General features: G+C 40.2%; 1 protein-coding gene across 2 annotated transcripts in view; it reads left to right on the top strand.

Annotated features, from left to right (window-relative positions):
* LOC148904005 (plexin-A1-like) overlaps window positions 1-22,780 on the top strand; it is a 162,613-nt gene that overhangs the window by 123,013 nt on the left and 16,820 nt on the right. Inside the window, exons 13-21 of one of the 2 annotated variants that reach the window (XM_089012558.1) lie at window positions 874-1,025; window positions 1,909-2,029; window positions 2,444-2,580; window positions 3,855-4,022; window positions 6,911-7,004; window positions 8,420-8,656; window positions 10,012-10,146; window positions 16,470-16,704; window positions 19,148-19,290. In XM_089012558.1, coding sequence (XP_088868684.1) covers window positions 874-1,025; window positions 1,909-2,029; window positions 2,444-2,580; window positions 3,855-4,022; window positions 6,911-7,004; window positions 8,420-8,656; window positions 10,012-10,146; window positions 16,470-16,704; window positions 19,148-19,290 — 1,422 coding nt within the window. Of the gene's footprint in view, window positions 1-873; window positions 1,026-1,908; window positions 2,030-2,443; window positions 2,581-3,854; window positions 4,023-6,910; window positions 7,005-8,419; window positions 8,657-10,011; window positions 10,147-16,469; window positions 16,705-19,147; window positions 19,297-22,780 lie in introns of both variants that reach the window. The other variant, XM_089012549.1, reaches the window with a different exon arrangement.

Raw genomic sequence — 22,780 nt, 5'->3', positions numbered from 1 at the left:
AACTTATAAAATTGTTTCACGGTACCAATCTAAATTATATGTCCTGAATCAACATTTTATGTTTTTATCATTTATTTTCTGAAATTTTATCATTTAATTTCCCCAAAAAATTTGCAATGAAATTCATGTGCCAAAATCAACAAATCCACAGTTCTGCCGAGCAGTGCTGAAGCACAGGGCAATGTACAGATTAAACATAATTACCTGGTGATGCTTGTTAAGGATGTCAACCTGGTCCCGGTTAATCTATGTATGTGCTGTTGGTAGCCACCATCCATCTGTCACTGTATTTGTTTTGTCGTGCCACACCTGTCCTCGTTACGCGTCATGATCTGGCGTGATAAATCACATTACGGCTTCAGGAAGCACCACTGAGGGTTATTACACCACCAGCCTTTTGTGTTTGCTTTAAATGAAGACCTGAGACAGGACTTTGGCTTTGTGTATGTCATTGACGTGTTTCTTTTCCCTATGGTTTACTTTGAAAGTGTTCTATTTAACACATAGCAATATCTGTCTTCGTTGCATCGCCAATTACCGGGTATCTACAGTTATTTATGGTGCAAATGCTTCTTGAGGATCGATGGGGTAGTCTGGAGTGGGTTTAATATGTGTGGCCATGGGTGTATTAATGTGACGCATCCTTGAAATGTCAGGTCACGGGCATCATCGGAGAGAGACCGAATCAGACTAATTTTAACACTGAATTAGGAGATGAGAGTGAAATATATTGAATGTAATTTCTCTCTCTCTCTCTCTCTCTCTCTCTCTCTCTCTCTCTCTCTCTCTCTCTCTCTCTCTCTCTCTCTCTCTCTCTCTCTCTCTCTCTCTCTCTCTCTCTCTCTCTCTCTCTCTCTCTCTCTCTCTCTCCAGTTGTTTCCTGATACAGGACCCCGACAAGGGGGGACTAGAGTGACCATCCTTGGAGAAAACCTCGGTCTACACTTTAGAGACATCCAAATGGGCGTCAGGTTAGGCAAGGTGCCCTGCATCCCCATCGAGACAGAGTACCTGAGTGCCGAGAGGTAAAATGGAGGACAGACTCCTACGTTGTCAAATTTCAGGTGCAATCACAAAGGTGTCATTTGTCATAAGTCACAGCATTTTCACAACATTCGAAGAGACAATGGATCCATCTGTAGATCGATGCAGGGCTGGAGCTCTGTCTTCATCTACAAAGTGCTTTGTATAGGACCGGCCGGTCGCCAGGCAGTCACAACTAGACAAGAACATTTGCCCCAAACATCTATTTAGAGTTTGATCCGCCTAAAATGCATAATTTTGGAATGTAGGAGTTATTCCAGAGTACCTGAAGAAAATAATTTTGAAAACCTAAAACATAAATTGACCAAAAGGAATCCTGCATTCCCCTATGCAATTCAGAACAATTTATTAGTTGACACAACCGAGACATACTCAATGAGACATCAAATTTTTGTGTATGACGATAATAGGATTCCATCTGTTGTTTCCCTCCATTACTCCCTATAAATGTGCTTTCCCCTACTTTCCCATCCCTTTATCATGACATTTACTCCTCTGTGGGTTTCTGAATGGTTTCGGAATAACATTCAGGCAAATTTGAACATCTCTCATTGGCCCAGTCTGTTCAGAAAGGAGATGTGGAGATTAAATTTGGGATAAAACATTCCTTTCAATTAACCTTCACATCGTGACATTCGGCTTCCTTTTTACATGTACATGTATGTTTCTGTATTTGTGTTTTTTTAGTCGCACAGTTCAATTATCATTTAACTCACAGGCTCAGACAATGAAATCCTGACTAACGCAATGAAAGTTTTCATGTTAGCAGTTAGTCTTCATTGATATAATTTTATTGTGTTCACAAACGATGTATTTCACTCTGAGCTCATTCTCCCGTCTTGCTGTCATCCTTCAAACTATCAGAATAGTATGTCTGCTGAATGATGCAACAGGATACCGAGTACAAGAGGCTCAGGTCGAGGTGTGCGTGAGGAACTGCGTTAATGACTACAGGGCGCTTTCTCCTAGGCCGTTCACGTTTGTGGTAAGGACTCACAATAGTAACATCAACCATTGAAATACCTTCACCATGTAGCCCTTTGTTATTTGTCATGAAAACGTGCTTAAGCCTCGAAACATTTGCCATTTGACAGTTTTGCCTATAAATTTTCCGAACTGAAACTATCAAAGTGTGGGATATAATTGGAAGTAGCCGAAACATAGACCTTCTCTGTCCTAGCAGGGCAAATGCATGCTTAGACGAATTTGGTGTCGAGAAATTTAGGAGCTTAAAGTTCATCAAATATCGATGATGAGGTCCAAAATTTATTTTTGTTTTATTTTATTTGTAGATATCGTGAATAACATTAAAGGGCTTCATTGAATGACTATAGTCGATCTGAAAAAAAAATAATCTGCTGACAATACAGGTCTTTGTTTACATATCCCTCTTCTCCAGACACCATTTTTCACTGGCATCCAGCCTTCCCATGGTCCGATATCTGGAGGTACCCGGGTCACTATAGAAGGGAGCTACCTCAATGCAGGCAGCTCCGTTTCTGTCAGAATTGGACCCCAGCCCTGCCACTTTAAAAGGTAAGATTATATGTGTTGCTCTCAACTACATATGTTGTTCTTTCGTTGCTACCATTGTGTGACAGTTTGATGCTCAATGACATTGGGATTGGAAATCTTGGGAATGTAACTGAAAAAAAATGGAATGGGGAAAAAAATGTGATAATTGCTTTAAAGTAGTTGTTCATGTGTGAGAAATAAGGGTGTCATCACCATTGAGACGGTCATGGTGCCAGTGTTGGCAGATGTGTGTCGTGTTTACAGGCGCGAAGCAACGTTTCGCCTGAACTCACAGGTTTTTGCTTAATCTCACGCAAGAAAAGCATTCCGGGATATCATAACAGTGGCACGCATGTCAAACGTCGGGATTAGCACCATGCTGCTAATCTGTGTTGAAGCAACTACTGTGTGGAAGCTTTGATGTTGCTGCAGTCGTTACTGTCGCACGACCGCTCCCCTCACAGTAAATCCAGCTGATTCCACTTCACTGCAATTCTGTCTTCATCAGACCTGAACTGTGCCGTTGTGTTTGTATACTCTTGTCAAGGTTGCTGTGGTGAGAATGCAACAAGGAATTCTATATTATCTAGTCTCTATGTTACAGTAAATGGAGGTTATGAATAAAACAACATTACAACGGAATACATAAAAGGTATTTTGCAAAAGTTGAACAGCCTTGAACAACCACGGTATTGCACACCAGCCACGAGTCTGCTTTACCCTGACCGAGGTGATCGAGAATCAACTCAAACTAATTGAATGCATACCTGCACCAAAGTATCTCTACAGCGCATTACTGTTGCGTAGTCATGTCAAGCTGCCTACACATAAAAAGTACCACGTGTATATTTGATTAAGTAGCTTGACAGAACTGTGTGGATAAATGCAATATAAATAGTAAGCATAACACTACGCAAACCGTATGCACACACATACACACTAGCTGTCTGCATCATTCATACGTAGCTGCAGCCTTTTAATATGCACAGATCGAAAAGATACACCCCACTCTATGCTCATTAGTGCATTTTTGTAAATTATCTTCACATATTTTCAATTTTTTTTTAATCCAATTGAGTATGCTTTTTTCTTGCTGTTGACAAAACTGAATGCAGTAAGAAACACAAATAATTTCCTGCAATGAATCCTATATGTATATCAAATCCTATATTTTGTTCAAATCTATGTTCTAGAAGGTTAATTGTACATTTTTTAAATTTTGTGGACCTGGCACTTTTGGACATATTACAACTGTCAATCTGAGTCCGAACAACCAAAGTCATTTGTTCATCCAGGAGAAATGCCCATGAGATCGTGTGCATCACGCCAGCTGGCCTGGCTCCAGGAAGCGCACCTGTCTTGGTGGACATCGATGACGCTGTGCTCAGAAGCCCAGAGGTCAAGTTTAATTATACCGAAGACCCCACTGTGCTGAGGATTGAACCTGACTGGAGCATTGCCAGGTAAACTTGTCTCATTGAATAACCGACAACATTTTATTCCAGTAGATTCATATCACATATGTATTTTGATATCACAATAAAGACCACCAAAGAAATGCATGACTCATAATCGTTTCATCACAAATGGTTCCGGCTGGTTGACCGTACAATTTCATAGCAACATACATTGTTAGTTTCTCTGACGCTCTATTGCTCAGACAAGAATAAGCGTACTGGCGTGAGCATTCTCAGGCTTAATATTCACACCTAGAAACACTAAGCGGTCTGACATTGGCTTAACAAACTGAGAAACTGAGTTCTATCTTTGTCATTAAAGACCACAAGATATATTATCACTTTGGTAAAGAATTAAACTCTGCTTTCTTTTTCGGCCGTCATTTATATTGGCCGAGTAGCCAGATTAATTTTCAAAGTCAAGGAATCCGTCCCGCATATTACATCTAGACAGGGGCATATGTCAATTCCAGATGAGAGTTGACACTGGCTTTAGACGGAGATGAATTGATGGTGTCTCCAGAGATTTGTCATCATATAAAGCCCAATTTGGCCATGGGAAGTGATCAACGGCAGAGTGTGAGGTTGTCATCGTCAATTTGCCATTCAAGCTTTGACTCTGAGTGTTAATTAAAAAGTCAGCTTACGCCTAACGACAATCACGCTTCGAAGTTTTCGCCTCAGCTAAATCTTAATGCACAGCTTTTTATAGCTTCGTCGAATGGAGTACTGCGGTGAATGTAAATTGATAAGTAAATAAACATTTACTCAAAACTCCACGTGAAACAAGATTAAAGCTTTGTCAAAAGGGCAGAGACAGGATTGGGAAAGCATTTTTTTTTTTTGCAAACTACCTCACCCTATCATTTGAAATTCATTATAATTTTCAATGTTTTGAAAACTAAAGGCCCTGGCTGTAACTTTCAATAAATGTTATGAAGCTTACACTTTTCTCAATGGTTGCAGTTTTCACATACAGAATGGATGGTTGGGTGGGTGGATGGATAATTGTCATGAAATGATGGGGAAAATGATGCAATGAGTCTCTCTTACTACAGACCAGTCACATTTATTGGGTAGTATAATGTAACTTATTTGTTGTTAAGCTTTAGGTTGGTTAGCATTTAATGACATCCAACAGGAGAGTATTTTTTTTTGCTCGAGGAGATAGCAATTTTGAGAAAATTACATAAAAAATACTTATGGTCTAACACAGGAAAAATGGTTCAAAACTCGTGTGTGAAGTCAAGATAAAAAGGGGGAACCAAAACAAACATATGAAAACATCTTCCGTTACATTTACAGAAAATGGCAGTATATTTTGATTTCGCTGGCATGGTCCCGACAATGTCACCGTCACAGCTTGGTTCAAATAGAAAGGATGATGAGACGATTAGACGTGAAATCACATTTGATCATCTCTGTCTCATTGTCTGGCATTGCGTGTCAGTAGAGAATTGGCACTTTTGCTCGAGCGGTGATAAGTGAGGGAAGGTATTTAAAGGGAGTGTTCGAGCACCGTCGTCGTACAAGTCCGATGATGATCCATTTGGATGAAGACAGAGCACTTAACTTGCGTCAATGACAAGTGCTCATCTGGGATCCAAAACAAAGACGGAGGGAACAGTGAAGGTTGCAAAACTCTTTTTTTTATTTTTTCAATTGAATTCTAGTTTTAACGATTGCTGCTCTTGTTGGAGCGAGCACTTCCATCGAGGCTCATATTAGAGGAAGTCATGTGACTTTTCGGAGCCATCAAAAAGTCTTCAATTGTACACTTGAATCAAATACAACCTCAGCATTTTTCACCCCAATCTTAAATTTGATCGAGTCATCCTTAAGTGGCAGTGCTTGTAGACCAGCTGAATCCATGATCAATTATAATTGAGCGCAGGGACGTAAGTGATGGATGTAAGTGAGTGTGTAGTTTGTAAAGCAGATAAATTACAGCTAAGGCAGCTGCCAGCTGAGGAGTGGATCATTTAGCAAAATCAATCAATAATGGGACTCACTCCATGATTTTTTTATTCCACAGCAATGTTGTTGGAAACGGTATCGAGTCAATGGTTTACTTTGACATGACATAAAATGTTTACAAAATGTGCAGGGTTTTCTCATAAAAATGTAAAGCATGAATGAATACATATACAGTAAAGTCTCGTTATATCGATATCGGATATATCGATAGTCCCGGTTATATCGATACTATTTCTATGCACGCACGGAGAAAATTACATGCAAACAGGGTCGGATATATCGATAGTCCCGGTTATATCGATATTTTTCCGGACTCCCTTGAATATCGATATAACGAGACTTTACTGTATTTCTTTTCTCTACTTATTTTATATATTACGTCTGTGTAAGCTCTCAGTCGTACAGGCGTGGTCCATCGATGAAAAGGTTTCTTCGGCCGTCATCTGTACTTCTTTGAAGGTGTCGTACGTTTCTTAATGCTAATGAGATGATACCGGAGGAAGTGGGGCAATCAGGCCAGTAGTTAGTCAGGACAACAGGAACAATCAGTGGAGCCGCAGGGAGTAGTCCTCTGCTCCCCCCAACTTGAAAGCAGGGACCTATCATAGCAGTGTCTGGCACCGCCATGTCTGGACAGTAGGGATATATCTCTCTATATATATATATATATATATATATATATATATATATATATATATATATATATATATATATATCCCGGAACATATATATATATATGGTCTATACTACTTCGTTCGCTGAAGAAGCATCTTGAATAAGAAGCGAAACATCCGACGCCTTCAAAGAAGTACAGATGACGGCTGAAGAAACCTTTTCATTAATATTTTATATATTCTTCCGATGTAGTGAGGGTTGTTTTTGCTTTAAAGTACCAATGTCTTCTTTCATCACGACAGTGGTGGAACTCTATTAACAGTGAGTGGGACCAACCTTGCAACAATCCGGGAACCTAAAATAAGGGCCAAATATGGTCAGGCGGAGTCTTTTCACGTAAGTATAATTGTGACAAACTCTCACCCACTCGAGTTTTCCATTTTAGTTTTTTCGTTTTTTTTTTAAAGAGTGAGTATCAGCGGAGGGGAAGCGATGGCGATGCTGCATTATAAGGGAAACTACTTTCACTGCACGATCATTGTTGAATATGAACAAGTCCGTGTGGTTTGAATTATTGACTTCATCTCCTAGCCTTACAGAGGTTTGAATTATAAATCAAAATCCACTTCTTAGCGTAGGTGCTTGCACAGGCTGTTTGCAAGCTCAGATATCTGCTCAAGTTCTCTATACGTACATTATTTACTTCCAACCGAGCATAATCTGACATGGCACAGTCAGCATTCCCCAGGGTCTTCTCCTTGAAGTGTCAGAAAATGTGTTGATCACTTGTCCTCTTCTCTTTCAACCTCAGGTCAGCGTTAGACATGATTTTAGACTCGAATAATTTATTAACATGCAAGTTATCACAACAGCCGCACCTGCAATTATTCTGTCACAAAATGAGAGAAACACCATTAATAATGGTGATATAATGATTGAAATTAATAAATTGGGGTCCTGATGGTCAAGCGGTTAGTGTGTTGCCCTTTCACTACGGAGTTATGGGGTTTGATTGCAGGTCCTTCATGTGTTTAGCTTGCATGTTCTCTACATGCCTGCAAGGATTTTCTTTGGGTACTGCTGTTTCCACATTTCAAAACATATGCATGGTAGGGTGATTTGAACATGCAGTCACTATATTCAATTTGACCTGAATTTTGTTCTTCAAATGTGAAATCTCATGCAGAAGATATAACTATGGACCTTTGTTGTTCTAGGTTGTATGTTATCAGGTTATAGGTTATCATTATTGTTGCATGAAATCATCGAACCCAGGTCCCCCTCGACTATAAGTCAGATGTCTTAAACACTCCGCCAATTTAGCAAACGCTACTTCACTTTGCTATCATGTCAAAGAATATCATTTAAAATGTCATATGGGGTTATGATGACACCATTTTGAGATTGATTGGAGGCTGTCAAAATTATTCGAAAAGGGTTGTGTTAGACCAAAGGTTTCCACTCAGGGCCATTATGAATTTAGGGAAGCCATTAGAAAGAATGTTTTATCCCCCCCATATATTAAATATAGAGTGCATAACAAATTAAGGAATAACTATTTTTCAAATTAGAAGCCAATAATAATGGCTGGAATTGTGGTTTTCATACGACAATTTGAAATTTTGTTTCGGACATCATCATGGCCCTTAACATGCTTGATTTTCCTTTCGCGGGCCAAATAAAATGATGTGCTGGGTCAGATTTAGTACCCTGGCCTTGACTTTGACCCCTGTGCTCTAGGTAATAGTACATCAATGTTAGCATTGTTCAACTAACTTCGTATGTCCTCTCTCTGCTTTTCTCGTTTACAGAACTGTACAGTGTACAACAACTCAGTCATGGTCTGCCTCGCTCCATCTGTGGCAGACTCTGAGCTAGGCTTTTCTGAAACCGGCACCAATCCGGATGAGATTGGCTTTTACATGGACAATGTGAACTCCTTAGTGGTGGTCAATGAGACGTTCAGCTACTATCCCGACCCTGTGTTTGAACCCCTCAGTTTATCAGGGATAATGGAGCTCAAACCAACATCTCCGCTGATACTGAAGGTGAAAAACGCTGCTTGATGTAGATTCCCTTTTTAATGCATTATAGTCATTCAAGTTTCATCCCTGAAATATTTCATTTAATCAGGGACAAAACCATTATATTGGGTTGACACTGTGTTCCTGGTGGCCACAACAGCACCCACCGTTTTCCTCACACATAGTGTCCATTTGAAGTCTTTCCAATTTTCGTCATGGTGGATGGGCCATTTGACCAAGGAGCTGCAAAGACCCCAAGTTGTCTCAAATCAATCCTGTTTATCCCACACTAAACTAAAATGTTGTAGCTGGGAACACAATGCAAACATAAAACAGTGCAATTTCCCAAATGTTGATTTTTCATGTGAATGACATTTTCATAATCTTACAAACACAGGTCCTCCTTAGTTTACAGTTTAGTTCTGTTATTCATATAAGGTGACGTCAAATTTAGGTCAAATTCTGTTGTCATCTATCATCACCGACATTTTCTAAATCATGCTTACAGCAAACGTGTATGAAAAGCAATTCTTGGCTAGCCAAAAAGTCGCATATCTTTACGGATAACACAATCAAAAAGATCCGATTTTTCTTTATTATTGACTTTTATCAGAGACACCTGACTTTTTTGTGTGTGTGTGTGTCATGAAAATATCACTAAGTCAACCGAGGTCCCGATTTTGTATCCATTTTGCATGCGTGAGGTAGTCGATATGAATACTTGCATCTGCATTTGCGAGTTTTTCTTCTGTGAAATGGAAGATGTTTGTAAGGTTGCATAGTGGGTTACGGACACCTGCGGAGACATTGGGATTACAAAGTGGAACCTGTCTCTGTGTCACACTGCTAAAGCAACAGGAGACGCAGAAGTCATCACTTCTCACTCACTTCTCTCAAGTCCCACGTATGGTTTTCGGTTCGAGATTCTATTCAGCTCTCTTTCCTGAAGTTTCTTGCCAGGTTTCATATCGTTTTGCATTCATCTTCCTGCACTTGTAGCTAATTTCCCATCTTCCTTCCTAGTGAAAATGAAGTCCTTATGTTCCACAATTTTTGTTACGAAGGGAACATACAAGTCCTGCATCAGGGTGCATATTTAGCTCATTGCAGACTCTGAATTATACCTACTGCATGTGAGTGTGAATGGATGTTGGTTTATATGTGCCATGCGATTGGTCATGTCATCGGATTGACGTTGAAGACTGCATTTGGCTTATAATCCAGGTAGTGGGCCGGGTCATGTTCAAAATCAGCTAGAATGGGCTCCAGCTCATTTGTTCACCTGAATTAGGACAAGTAATCAAGAAAACAAATGACTGGATATTGGTCATGAATGAGTATTTTTTCTCTTCATTGTATTTATATTTTCTTTCATTTAGGGTCGCAACCTGATCCCGGGTAACAGTCGTCTGAACTACACGGTCCTCATCGGAGAAACTCCTTGCGTTCTAACCCTGTCCGAGAGTCAATTACTGTGCGAGTGGCCCAACCTCACCGGACAACATAAAGTCACGGTCAGTACAACTTTCTGAGGCACAGTCGGTCAATGTTTCAAATGATACAACCGCAGTGTGTTAAAAGTAAGAAAATACAAACGAAAACAATACATAATGTGTACAAAGAGGCTTTTCCTGTCCTCCATCTCGTATCCTAGAACCTTTTTGGTTCTAGGCTGAAGTATGTTCAAACTGACCGCATCCTTGTTTATGCATTTAGAAGCTACTCCCATCTGACAATCTCAGCACATAATGTCACTCTGTGGACTTCGTGTCACACTGTGGAAATATGGGGAAAAAAACCCACGTGGCTTTCTCCAACAATTTCGTCTGACAGATCCAAGTTCCGCTTCACTGAGCTGGCACACCAAGGTTGCTGTTAAATATATAATGCTTAATTAACGGGGTTAACTTTGTAGGTTCTACCCTCGCCTGTTGCTGAGCATCAGGTAGACCTTTTGGAAGGCTTGTTTTAAGCAAGCAAAATCATTCTTTCACTCGGTCCAGAAAGAAGAAAAGAGCCACAGAGATATGCTACGCTTTTGATGTTTTTATCCATGAGGGCTGAACGGGGATGCACGTCTCATTGAATGAACCTTCACACTATTTGCAGGTGTAAAAACGAAGAATGCATTTCTTGCTATTCAGTGAAGCGTATTCACATCATCAACATTGCACGCATCAATAGTTCTTTACAGCAGGTGCAGCTTCTTGTTAAGTTTCTCCGTGTACTGTTATTTCACATCTGTATTAGTTTTAGTCCATAAAGAAAATAATATGATATAACATCAATATTTTTTAATCCTGCCCAAATTTGTCCAATGTCCAGCCTTGATTACTATTCTAAGAGTTACAATTTCTGTACATTATAATATTGAAGTTTTATGGAACTTAATATATTTGATTCCAGCCAACATCTGATTTGTTTTTCAATTTAAAAAAATTAAATGAACCGTCTGCATCACGATTAAATTGCCATCATGATGAAATATTGTTATTTAATATTGTTGTAATTCCTCAATGTTCTTTAGCATTTATGAACAAACTGTAAAATAGAACAACAATAAAATACACATTAGCTAATGCTGAATGCTCGTTTGCTTGCCGATCACACTTTTTAACACTCCTCGTTATCATCGAAGCGTCAAAATAATCCTGATGAACTCTTGAAAAACAACAAAGCAATTAAACACACTGTCAGAAATGTGATAGCATGTGATGGCACATGCCAGAAGTGTTAATAAATCAGTACCTTCCTATATATATTATTTTTTTTTGTCAATTTGCTTTCTTAGCGTCCCTTTTAAAGGACAACCGACATCTCCGGACAAGTTGTGTCCATAATTTGTAAAATGGCTTCAAATGACTTCTACTGAGCGTATTTTAAAAAGATTCCACCGCATATAGCTATATTTTACATTTTAAGACTTGCGCTGAATATTCAGGAAGTTTTGTTTTTGTACGTGATGTCACTAAAGGACCGCCCGCTGACCGGAAAAAAGACACATTGTAGCAGTCCGTCCATCACGTCAATGTATTTTGCTGTATTGTTTGGTCTGAAAACCTTGTGTTGCACCCAAAAACCGACGGAAGAGGGTGTCCAAGCTCCATATAAGGAATTTATCAGCCTGTGGAAACGGAGGTGGCCACAGGAGGTCGCCATTTCATGCCTCTTTTCTGGTGATCGTTTCTCCCCAATGTTGCCTCAAAATGGCACAGAATAAATTATTCAATCGATTGCAAACATGTATGCTTTCCTCTTCAGAACTATTTGAATCATATTCATAACTGGAGGTGTAACAAAAAAGCATATTTTCCGAATCTGAAGCCATTGTTTTGATTCTCAAGCAATGCAAGACGTCTTGGCTTGACGTCACAAACTGGGGGCGGAACTTTCTGAAAATGTCCAATTCGCAGCTCAATTTTTTTCAGATTTTGGACACTTTAAGTCATTTTTATTGGTGTTTTGCATTTGAATAAATATATCATACTGCATATTTTGGGTATTTTAGATGCTATAAAACGTTTTTCTGATGTCAGTTCAGAAACAAAAAAGTGACGTCGGTTGTCCTTTAAGGTTGGTCTTTTTTCAAGAGATTGTTCAGAAATAAAAAGTTAATGGAAAAAAATCAAAAAGGTCGAACTCAATCTCACGAGATGCTAAATCCTATCTCACCGGAAACAAACTGCTGCTAAAGATAATAATTGGTGTTTATGATTAAACATACTACATGGAGTAATGAATAGGAAGCAACGTTCAATACACACGACTCAGTGACAGAACCGACCAATCAAGCTGCTGTCAGTATTGATTGACATGTCATTCAGCCAGTGACGATTCGAACAGTGAGTGAGCTGTCGATCAGAGATGATGTAAGGTTTTGAAATTTAAAGACTGCAAAAAGCCTGAGTCAGAGCTAAACGTAGTATGAATATGTAGTAATATTTTTCCAGAAGAAAGACTTTTTGGGAAGTCTTCGCAATTTGACATGACATAACTAAGGAATCACAGCCAACTCATTTTCACACATTCATGTCATGTCAGGACTGCTTTTTTTTTTTACACACACACATTGTATGTCAAAAATGCACCTTTTTTTCAAGCATCCACATTGTGAATGATGTCAATGTCACTTTCATCACATTAGTATCAGAAAGCCAACACAAACAAGTGTCGTAAGCGCAGCCCAGAGCTAGCGCTGAGCGGTACTTGCTCCTAACTGTCACCACGCTGCAGATTTTCTTCTCTGATTCGCTCTGACTGCAGCAGACTTTTAAAATCAGAACATCTCAAACTGGAAAAAGTCAACCTCAGGCACATGACACAGCTCCTGCTTGAATATGTTTGCATGTATGCCTGAATATTTGTTCCAGTGCACCCTCCCTCTGCGCTCCCATGACCTTTTTTTTAACTCATAGCCAATGTCCTCTCACAACGGCGTCGCTTTATCTTTTTGACATTTGTTCCTTGCCAGCGATAGCCAATATGCCACCAGAACCAAATGACAGCAGAGCCATTTAATTCATCGTGATACCTCTCAACGGCATCAACCAGCCAGCTCCACGGTGGAACAACTTATTAAAACTGCTCGCATGCAACACTCTTGCATTAAATGTCATGCCAAATATCAAAAAATGATGCAAAGGTGTTGTGGTTGCAGTTGCGGCTCACCGTCCTTTGACAGTAACTCTACAAAAATGCAGTTACTTCACTTCTGCTAGATAAGCATCCATTTGTTATCAGCTTATGTGCACCGGCAAGTACTAGTGTACATGTGTGTTAAAGTGCACATTTATGCATGCGTCACATGTGATACTTCGAAGAGGGACGCAGCTGTTGCACAAAGATGTTCCCCAAGTAGCATGACCTACATGAAGCGGACCCCAATGGGCATTCAGTGAGGTCCCCACAATGTATGTTTTGTGTGTGTGTTTGTGGGTGTGTGTCAGCCAGGATTTGCGTGTCCGTTCCGACGCTCAGCTGCATGTTGGCAGCTGCATGCCTCCCTTGAGTTTTTCGAAGAAACTCGTTTGTTATTTTGGCCTACAGCTTTTTCGTTCTTCCATCAGTTATTCAGTCCGTCACATGAGTAAAAATAGACACTGACTTTAAAAATGTGTCGCCCAACTTCTTTGAGATGCGTGCGCTCGCACGCCACTCGCATTATCTGAGGAGCTACAGTATCGTCAACCACGGTTGATCGTAAAACACGAAACATATCGACCTCTGCTTTGATAATAAACCACTGCTTTGCTGTGTGTGACAACGCTTCACTTACCAAAGCGGTCATTGTTATATTCTCTTTCCTTCTTCATCGTGTTTAGTATGCCTTGTTGAAGGTGCACTTTTACTCGATGTATGTGCGGCAAAAAAAACATCCAAATGTTAAAGATTTATCTTGTAATTTCTCCTTAAAATAGCCAAAATAGTTCCATTCTGAGCTATGAATTTGCTTAGCCACGACATGAATGTGTCAGTTTATTTATTGATATTTGTAGTTGTTATTGTACTTTCAATTGTTCTTCATGGTGATTGTGAATAAAAACATTGATACCTAAGCAGTGGTATCAAGCTCGTTTTGTCTCAGGTCGCATTAGAGTTATCTGTTCCCTCAGTCCTGGAGGGCCGCCCTCCTGCATGTTTTCCAAGTCTCACAATTGCAACACACCAGATTAAAATGAGCTTGCTGATCTTATCACTTGAATCAGGTGTGTTGCAACAGAGAAACTTTTAAAACATGCAAGACAAAGGCCCTCAAGGACCGGATTTTGACAACCCTGTCTTAAAACGTGTAATGATGTAACATGAGAAGCAGTCCCCACTACTAACTACCTTCCCTGAAAGATTGACAAGGTCTTTAACCTTGGATCAAAGCTACATTACTGTATTTTTTATGAATAAAAGGATGCATGCATTTTTACTTAAAATTTACAAAACCATTAATTAGTTTCTGTGTAAGCGCTCAGTCATACAGAAGTGGTCCATCGATCTAAAAGTTTAGCGCCATGATTATGCCATATGCCATTCTCGTCCTTATATGGTCTTTTCAACTGTCTGCGTTGTCCGATATGTACAAGCTGTTGCACGTGTCTCTCTTTGTCTTAATTTGATTTGCACGTAGATAGCATAGCATGTAGATAGTGATGTTACACATTCTGCTTTGATTTTTTTTTTTCCTTCTTCTTCTAATTAGACATGAAAGTTCACTTTCAAACTTCAAAGTGTATCATCATTATTCATTTGAGTCGTGCATCAACCCCCCCAGTGGTTCGCTTGATTTGATGGATTCCCATGCTGCGTGTTTCTTTATTTACTGAGATAAACTGTTCTAATGCAAACGTACTTACGGAGTGCTGAGGAAAAAAAACAGACGTGTTTCACTTTTTTTCATTGCCACGGCTGCTTGGGGAGGTATTTAAATTTAGCTAATGACTCTGTTTGATTACTTTTAACGTGAGTGAGTGCATGTTTTTTTCTTAACTGTGTGAGTAACGTCATGGTTGTCTTCATTGTCTTAACTCATATTTCTTGCTGGTGTTTTGACTTTATAATATGTATTTTTAGCGTGAGCCAGGGAGAACACAGCTGCAATATTGCTTTATGTCGTTATCTCGTATGTATATTAGTTAATGAGGCATATGAATTGTGTCTGCAACATCCAGCTTTGATTCAATGACCTTCTAAAAGATCAAGTTCACACCGTGACCTTCAAAAAGTGATACAAAATGGCTCGATTTTCCCGTAAACAAATGAACACAATTTTCTGGACCCTTCTCATTGAGCTCCATTCCATTATCAACAATGTTCAGCGGTTCACCATTAGTTCTTTGAATTTCTATTTCTATACCAAGGATGATAAATACATCTGTGTAAGCTCTCAGTCGTACAGGAGTGGTCCATCGATGAAAAGGTTTCTTCAGCCGTCATCTGTACTTTTTTGACGGTGTCGGTCGTTTCGCTTCTTATCCAAGATGCTTCTTCAGCGAACTAAAGTCTTACTGGTAGTATTGGCCCTATATATATCCCTAATGTCCAGACATGGCGGCGCCGGACACTGCTATGATAGGTCCCTACTCTCAGGTAGGGGGGAGCAGAGGACTACTCCCTGCAGCCCCGCCGATCGGCGCCACCATGTCTGGACATTAGGGATATATATATGTAGGGCCGATACTACCAGTAAAACTTTAGTTCGCTGAAGAAGCATCTTGGAAAAGAAGCGAAACGTCCGACACTTTCAAAAAAGTACAGATGACGGCTGAAGAAACCTTTTCATCAAAGATGATGAACAAAGCTGCGAAAGTCATCTGTTGAGATCTTCATCTACCACCGCCTGAAGCATATCCGCCGCAGGCAAATAAAACGTCAAAACTCAAATTGTTCCTGGCAAAAAGATTCCACCGCAATTAAGGTGATGTAAGGCTCCCCAAGTACGCGCTTGTCAACCATAGGCCTCCACACTGACTACAGAGGAGATCAAAATTTCATGATTCTTCAGGAAGAAAATGGGTCAACCAACTTCGCTTTCATCCGACCACCAAGTTTCGATCTCCTTAGACCGACGACTATTCCCTTCCAACCATCTGCTCCTGTCAGATGAACTCATGGCTGCTCCTGTGCGTATTTTCATCTTGATGAACTCGACTCCCAAGAGTAACAGAAAATGCACTCATGGAAAAGTAAATAAATAGTAAGATGCTTTTCCCAAATGATCCTTGGAGTAACGCCGTATACGGTCAATTCTGATAAGGAAGCTTCCAGCGTTTGCTCGCCTCATATGGAACAGTCGCTTGAACTTCTGTTTACATTCCGATCATTAAAGATGCTCTTTGTGCATTTTCAGATCCGAGCCGGCGGGTTTGAGTACTCCCCGGGTACTCTTCACATCTACTCTGATAGTTTGCTGACCCTGCCCGCCATCATCGGCATCGGAGGTGGCGGTGGGATGCTGTTATTGGTCATCATCGCCGTGCTGATAGCCTACAAGAGAAAGTCAAGAGATGCCGACCGCACCTTGAAACGTCTTCAGCTACAGATGGACAACTTGGAGTCCAGGGTGGCCCTGGAATGTAAAGAAGGTAGGGGCAATACATATTGCAGCTTTTCTAAAAATGGAATTATCAAATTCAAATGAGATTCCTTATATCGGAGAGTGGAACATCATCAGTTGGTTGGTGAGTGGGGCAGAGGAGATGGACAAAATCAAGTCTCTTTGGGTCAAACTTTAACCGTCATAATGGTCATAAAGGCACTGAATGGGCTAATCAGGTTTCACATTCATGGATGAAGATATGAATGGCTTTCAATAGTAAAACCTAAAATAAAACATTGATATCTAAAATGTAACCTTTTCATGAACCCTACAATAAAGTAATAACTGTCCCACTGGGGTATTTGTCTCAGTAATTTTCCAAATGACAAAATTCCAAAATAAATTCATGACTGATAAAAACATGACGGCACAATGGTAAAGTGGTAAACCACTGTGAGGAACGGGGTTCAATCCCAGCTCCAGCCTTAGCATGTTCTCCCCGGGCCACCGAGGGTTTTCTCCGGGTGCTTCGGTTTCCTCTCACATTCCAAAAAATGTGCATTTCAGGCTGATACAACACTCAAAATTGCACCTAGGTATGAGTGTGAGGTCAAATGGTTGTTCCTCTATGTTTGCCCCATGATTGTCTCAAATTCGGTTCAGGGTATCCCCCACGTACTGCCCGAAGACGGCTGGGAAAGGCTCCACCATGCCCCATGACCCTCGTCACGATAAAGCGGTTAAAAAAATGGCCTCATGGAAAAACAGATAAAAATAATGGTGTATTTATCTCTGAGTCAAATGAGTGACTATAAGCGGCAACGTAAACGGTCTCACTGTAGTTATGCCACTTGGAACGTGGTTCGACTTATTTCACATATCTTCTGGCATGTCTTCTCCTATCATCTTTTTTTTCCTTCTTCCCTTCTCACATTCTTCTCGTTGAAGCTGACTCATCATCTGGAATAAGTGTTTAAAAATGTACAAAAACATTTACGTCGATGGGAAAAACACCCTAAAGAGCCCATCCTGCCGTCTGCTCTCCCAGCTGTCCTTTAGAAATGCAAAAAGCCGTGTGGGCGGAGTAGCAGATAAAAGAGGCGGACTTGGCCCAGGCGAGACGAAGGGCGTGTAGTTCAATCATCAGCTCACCATTATAAGAACCGCACATTGCGACATTGACCATGTGAAAGTAACATCTGAGCAGACATGAATAAATCGTCACACATTAGAAATGACCAAGGCAGACCATTTTATTCACGATATCCAAGTACAATTGCCAAAGGTAATGCCCATGGCTGTTTAAATGCATTCGCCATCCAGCAGATGTTTCCAAATACGGTTGCAAATAACTCCAAAGGGAATCATTTGAGACAATCGCAACATCTATACAGTTTCATCATGAATTAAATGTAACAATGTTGACATTTTCAATGCATTAACAATATTTTCTGCACTATAAGGCACCCTTAAAAGCCTTTTTTTTTTCAAAAGCTTACCATGCGCCTTATAATCCGGTGCGCCTTATATATGTAATGCAAAATGAGCTTTCTGTGTTTCTTTTGTGTGTTTACGGTTGGTCATATTGTGAATCTGGACATTAACGTGTGAACAACATTGTATTATTATGCTACTGATTTAGAGTTATTATTTGAGTTATTATTGTTCCTGCTATTGCTTTGCACTATTAGGTGTGTTATTATATTGTGATCGCACTAAAATTTAATTTACGGTAATAGCAGTGTTTTTCACTTGTTTACCGCAGGGAGGAAATGTTCCCCTCCACTATGTGATATATATGTTGCACTACATGTTATAACCTGCTTTTGTTATTCATTCACTGCCATTCCAGAATTTAAGAATCAAAAATATGACGTGGAGCGCCATTCTCGAATTTGTTCAGGTTTTGTTTTTTTCCTGCTGGGGTAGTTGGGGTGCCGATAAAGCGCTGGTCAGATCTCTGGCAATCTTTTTCCCCTCCACGACGGGGCAGAAATGTATTATTATTATTATTATTATTATTATTATTATTATTATTATTTTGTACAACCGCCCCCATTACAAGCTCAGATAACTACAGACTCATTTTTTTTTTTCTGATTAAAGAAAATAGTCTGAAGTTCCTTACACTGAATTGAATGTTTATGCCGTCCTAAAACTTAATATTCTGTGGGTCTTGCAATTTGGGTGAAATTGACAGAAACCATGACACTGGATTGGACACATCTTTGTATGGCTGGCAGTGAATGTGTCATGAAAACACAAATGATTTGCCAGAGAAAATAATAAAACAGTCGTTTATTGATTTTGGGAGTGAATGGAGTTGTCAGAAAGTGCCTTGAATATGCAAACGGTTTTAAAATATGTCATTCATTAAAGGTGTGCCTTCAATTATGGTGCACCGTATAGTGCAGAAAATACGGTAACTTTGCCACTACAGTAAAATGTATATCTTGTGTGTCCAAACCCCACCCTACTCAACCCTGAAGCTTTTGCCGAACTCCAGACTGATATTCACGAACTCACACAAGAACTGGATGGCGCCGGAATTCCCTTCTTGGACTATCGAACGTACGCCATGAGGGTGTTGTTCCCGGGGATTGAGGACCACCCTGTGCTCAAGGAGATGGAGGTACGGGTCAGTACATCACCATCTCATCTTCATATAAAACCATACTAACATGGGATGGAACCAATTTGTGGGCTGCTACACTGAAGAACTAATATTAGTTTACATCATTTAGCTACTTATTTTAGGAATGAAAATGACGTGCACATGAGTTATTATCCAATTGTGGTATAAACCAAAGACGGTCATATCTGAGGTTTGACGAAGATGAAACATCACACTTTGTTCATCTTAATCATGCATCCTTTCCTTCATCTTAATGCCTTCAGTCTCCTCTGTGAACACAAACGACTAATCTCATCATTAGTGAGATCTCGCGGGACAGACAGGCACCATATTTTTGGTTTAACGCTGGGAGAGAGGATTTCCAGCATCAAAACATAATAAATATTTTGAAAGAAACAATCATGCAGTAAGAGGAATAGGGTCAAATTTGAGGTTTGATGTGCATTACAAGTCACACCGTTCGGAATCAAGAAATAACATGATATGATAATAGTAATTAGCATGTAAACATAAATTTCTCTATTTACACATTGTGTAAACTAGAGTTTGTAGTATGTGGCATGCTGAAGAGTTCCAATCACAATCACGCAATCAACTGTGAATTAAACCAGCTCGTTTGGGAATTTGCAACTGTTTCGATAATTCAAACAAACATACGTAGAACAACAGATAATGCAAGTGAAAAGGCCCGACTGTGAGCTCCAGCTGAAGCCTGACAAGTGAGTTGACAGAGTTAATGACTCACTTCAATTTCAAGTGATTTCTGAATGTATTTACGTCAGTCATGTAAAGCATGAAAGCTCTTGATAGAATTAATTTTCTCCAGGCGGATCTCCAAGTGAAAAAGATTCTAAAGTTTTTCGTCATTTAGCTCATGCGATCGTCTCCATTTTCTGTCTTCCTAACAGATGTGGGCTTCTTGATTCTCGACTGTAACATGAACGGACTATTCGGCAACTTGGTTTGCTGTTGATGAATAAATTGAAATGCATAACTGTGGGAAGAGCCCCGGAGCAAATTAAACTTGAAATATTTTACAGTAAAGTCTCGTTATATCGATATCGGATATATCGATAGTCCCGGTTATATCGATACTATTTCTATGCACGCACGGAGAAAATTACATGCAAACAGGGTCGGATATATCGATAGTCCCGGTTATATCGATATTTTTTCGGACTCCCTTGAATATCGATATAACGAGACTTTACTGTATTTCCAAATTATGCTGTGTTAATGTGTCTGTGTGTCTACACATTTGACACCAAAAAAAGCTGACAACAGTTAAAGAAAATAAAAAAGGTAGCTGATTAACACCTGTCTCAGATGCAGTATATAATGTCATTGCTTGTGCTGTGCAGTTGTGAATTGCTCCCACAATTTAGAAATAAAATTGACAATTTATAAGACTAACAGTTATGAATAGCAGTGATGCTGACGTTGTCGGAAAACAGTTTAAACTGTGACATTGTGCATATCTTTTGGTTTCACTTCTTTCAAAACGTACGTTAAAACCACGTTGCTCGAACCGTCATCCGCCCAAATAACCACGGTCGGCGCATGCTCCCAATTTTAGCTAATGTCAAGTTTGAGCAATGTGGTTGAGGCAGGGGCGGTGAGAAGTGACAGCCACAATTACTGAATTGATAAGAAATATGGCAAAACATTTTGCGCAAGCAGGGCCTTGAATGGTGAACTGTCAGCACTTTTGTACACAAGCTTGACAGGTGCGAAATCCCTCGATCCAAATGTGAAAGTCGACATGGTCCTATTAAGTTGGGGTGTATGGGAATGTTTACGTGCTTTACGGTTATGTCTTAGACTTCCTTTTCCTCTGTATTTCCCAGTGGGTTATGCGTGTAATCCAGCGGCCCGTGGAAACTAACGCCAGTGGCTTTATTTCTCTGGGTGACGTACCTCTCCCCTCAGACACAGCAGCTATGCTATACTTATACACGTACCTCCATGACATACACACAAACAGGCTCGCAGATAAGCGCAGACCTTCTCTCTTCTCACTTGAGTTTGTTGTCATTTTTTTGTCTTGTTTTTGGGGTGTTGTTATGAAATCACACAGTAAATACTTAGACTACGCAAGTAGTGCCAAGATTCCCATCCAGCGCTCTCCAGACAGACATCGACACTTCATTATAGCGCATCGCAGGAGAGGATGCGGTGCCAAAATGATGATGAGAGGTAGAAACAGTGTGTTTATGCGTGTGAAAGAGGAAAAACACACAAAATAAAACAGAGTGAGGGATTAAAAACAGAATGACCAAAGAGACCAGTCGAGAAGGTGGTGGGCGGTAGCCAGTAAGTGACAGACAGGCATCTTTGGGGTGTTTAGTGTGTTGTGCTTGAGTGGTGACAGTCACAAGCCAGTGGGACGAGTGAGCGTGTCACCATCTCTGACATAAACACGTGCAATCACGTTACGCCTCAATGCCTTTTTCACTTCTTTTTTTGGTTTCCCTCTCCATGGGAAGCTGATACGGTTGTTGATGCACATTCTCAAATATTTTTGGAGGACATAACAGAAAAAAAATATATATTGATCGTTTTCGACAGTTGAGTGCTTAACATTCATGTTGCCCAGTAGTCTGATTTCATTTTTTGGCTGAACCCTATTGTATTTACGGTGTCTCCACAGTTAGTTTTTCTCTCCTGTCTGTCCATGTCTTCTGCATCCTCTGCTCTATCTGTAGCTACAGCATCTATAAGTCTCCCTTCTACACATTCACAAATATCCTCGTAGGTCTTTGCCTGGCAGCTACATTTTGGGCATCCTCCCACCAATCTATCTCCAGTGTCCTTCCTTGGTTGAAACACGTCCTTTCTCTGTCCAAACCATTTCAATCTACCCTCTCCAGATTTGTCTCAGAACATTCCAATCTATGCTGACCCTCTGGTTGATCCCGTCCATTCTCTTCACAAGAGAATGTCAGCAATCTCACCTCTACGACCCCCAGCCCTGCCTCCCATCTTTAGCCCATTGCTACCGTCTCTTCACCAACCATTCAACTTGGCTGGTCTGAGTCCTGTCTTATGAACCTTTCCTTTAACTTTTGTTGATGCTCTTTTGTGACAGATTACCCTCGACACTTTCTTCCACCCGCTCCATCCTCGCTCCACACTGCAATTTGCTTTGAACAGATGGTCCTACATATCAAAATGTTCCTTCTAACAGAATTTCCTTTTCTGGGAATTTACGATAGTGTGTATGCTGTATACAGGAGTCGTTTTGAAACCATCTCCATAGCTTCTTTGCTGGATGGTGGCTTCATGTCAGCAGGAGGGTCGTTGTCGTTGGCATCGTAATGATGTCATTCACCTCAGAGTATTTCTTGAATTCGTTTCACTTTATGTCCTTCTTCGATCAGTTTAATACACTTCACTCTTTCTTCAACGCTCGTAACGACTATGTTGTGTTTGGATGCCATGATTATCGAATTTGCTACTGACTAGAATGACCTAATAAAACTGCTAA

This window comes from Hippocampus bargibanti, linkage group LG01 (assembly GCF_051943395.1).
Source record: "Hippocampus bargibanti isolate YZ-2025 linkage group LG01, ASM5194339v1, whole genome shotgun sequence".
Taxonomy (NCBI): domain Eukaryota; kingdom Metazoa; phylum Chordata; class Actinopteri; order Syngnathiformes; family Syngnathidae; genus Hippocampus; species Hippocampus bargibanti.
Note: the sequence above shows the minus strand (reverse complement) of the source record. Positions and strands in the feature narration are given on the sequence as shown.